The sequence below is a fragment of the Macrobrachium rosenbergii genome, chromosome 9 (assembly GCF_040412425.1).
Source record: "Macrobrachium rosenbergii isolate ZJJX-2024 chromosome 9, ASM4041242v1, whole genome shotgun sequence".
NCBI lineage: Eukaryota > Metazoa > Arthropoda > Malacostraca > Decapoda > Palaemonidae > Macrobrachium > Macrobrachium rosenbergii.
The window spans coordinates 47,291,053-47,293,552 of record NC_089749.1 but is presented as its reverse complement, the minus strand read 5'-3'; the positions used below and the strand labels follow the sequence as shown (position 1 = coordinate 47,293,552).

The window sequence follows — 2,500 nt, the reverse complement described above, 5'->3', positions numbered from 1 at the left end:
ATTATTATTATTGTTGTTGTTGTTGTTCACAGGAATTTAGATACTCATTTGAAGGATAAAAAATATACAAGCTGTGCTTGTAATATAATATACCAGTCACATATATACATAGATGTGGGAGTTTTACATAGCTTGTTCAGCTGCTATCTGAGTAGGCTCTCGAAAGCTCCCAGTTGTATATTTTTCGGGGGGTATTCTGGCGGTTGTATTGCATTAAAGTTTGACAGTAATTTGGATTTGATGTCTAATATTGATGACAATGATAATAAACCTTAATATTAGGTGTGATTTATTAATTACAAAATAGATCCTCATTTACTGTTTATACAAGCATCATTTTCGGAAACAGTTTTCGAAAAGCAGGGACGACCTGACAGATCCAAAAATAAAAGTCATACGACATAAAAGTTCTGACCCGTCATTTTAATCGCGCTGACCTAAATAGCGTCACGGCACCGCAAGGTCGCTCCGATTTTCCAAAAGAAACCAATGAATAACTGACGACAAAAATGCGGCTATTTTTAAAACATCAGTCCATGACAAGCATATTTGTCTAATGAAGAAAACCTTATGCATGATTGCCTAAGGATGTGTGCCGATGAGTCAAAAATCATCTGGTTCTATCGCACGCCATTTTTTTTTTTTAGGCATTGGATAAATACTTTATTGCTGTCAGTGGGTCTTACTCATCGTTACCCACCGAAAAACAGTGGTCATATATCACAGAGTCGTGAAATTGCTCACGAAAGCTACATCCTGGTGAGTCATTTTCATATTCGACTTTTTTTTTTTTTATTAACGATCAGTAAGGGCTACTTCAATTAAACCACAATCAGTGCTGCTTACAATATATTCACCCATCGAAAGTTACCGCTTATCACGGAAAGTTATATTCCTCAAGAAAGCTACATTCGATTTTTTTTTTTCTATTAATGTATGATTGAGCAAGTTTCCTCAGGGGCTCATTTTCTGAAATAACACGTACAACTAACGCTCTTTTAAGGGAATCACAAATTTAAACTGTACACACTTGTCCTACTCTTTGGTTGAAAATTTTTGTGTAAGCGGCATGTATACAGACACTTGAATAATTTTTAAGCACAAGTAGGCATCAGAAATTTATACATGCCCTTTATTGGTTTGAAATGTTGATTATAGGTATGAAACGTTAATTATACCAATAATCATTGTGCCTTTTTTCGCATTGTACAGGATAATTGAAATTCACCCTTTCGAAAATATTTAATCACAGACTGTTGTAACAGCGTTGGTACATTTGACCACTTCTGTCAGAAAGATAATATATAATCTACCAGCTGTATTAAATCGGTAACAATTCTCAAATTATACTCCACAAACATTGTCTGAATTTCAAGTGTGAAAGGGTAGACTTCGACAGATCAGGAATGAGAAATAGGAAAGTGAAATTGTTGCCAGGTAACTTTAATAATGAAATATTCTCTCCTATTTTACCAAAGAGTGAAGTTTTCTTTAATATCCCGGCGGTTGCTGATGGCAGTTTGATTCCGAGGGGAAGAAAAGTTACGAATGGAATAATAATTGCATCCAATTTAATTTAGATTTGAAAAGTTGAATCTTAACTTTTTTTATATATTGGCCTACCTTTCCAGGGAAAGGTGTATAAATTTCAGCCAATTCATTTTCTAATATGAATGGAGAGAGAAGAAGAGAGAGAGAGAGAGAGAGAGAGAGAGAGAGAGAGAGAGACTTTTAGTTTGTGGTGGATACATATATATATATATATATATATATATATATATATATATATATATATATATATATATATATATATATATATATATATATATTAATGTTTGTGCATGTATTTTAATGCAGTGACCGATAAAACAGCGCCGTATATACTTATCTTTCGAAAGCCTACGTGAAACGAAAAAGTCGAAACACAAAGAGTATGACTTAGAACCTCGCAGGAAGTGATACCTGTGAGTTTGAGTATTTTGTGACTATTCAAGGGAAACAAAATCGGGTAGAGAATTCCAAATCTTCACGTGTAATCTGGGAATTACCTATTCCCGGAGGGTAAATGTGATTCATAGCTTGACAGGTGTTGGCGCCACTTGAGTGGAGATACCCCTTCCCTTAGGTCACTGGGACAAATGCTATGCTAGTACCCATAGAAACAAGAGGCCCTTGGACCACACTGCTAATCTGGGTCAACTCGCTGCGTTTGGAATTATTTGTTTAAGTTTTTCCTACGTTACGTAAAACTTCCAATCCCACTTGTGGCCCCGACCTAACCAGTAGGGTCATGGTTTGAATGCACTTAATCTACACTTCAAGCGAATGATCGCATGTTTATTAGACAAGTTGGGACCCTGTTGTTCTTGAGAAGATTGTTTTCTAACTTTGAACCCCTATTGTAGCCCCATCCTGTCCCTGCTGGCCATGGTTTGAACAAACCTGACTGCGTGCCATATAAGGAAGCTTTTGACCAAATTTGGTCATTCTTGGTATTGTA

General features: G+C 35.8%; 1 protein-coding gene across 1 annotated transcript in view; it reads right to left on the bottom strand.

Moving 5' to 3' along the window:
* LOC136841973 (uncharacterized) overlaps positions 1–2,500 on the bottom strand; it is a 61,585-nt gene that overhangs the window by 55,784 nt on the left and 3,301 nt on the right. Inside the window, exon 2 of the mRNA XM_067109379.1 lies at positions 2,443–2,500. This exon is cut by the window's right edge and continues 128 nt beyond it. Within this exon, the coding sequence (XP_066965480.1) occupies positions 2,443–2,500 (58 nt within the window). The remainder of the gene's footprint in view (positions 1–2,442) is intronic.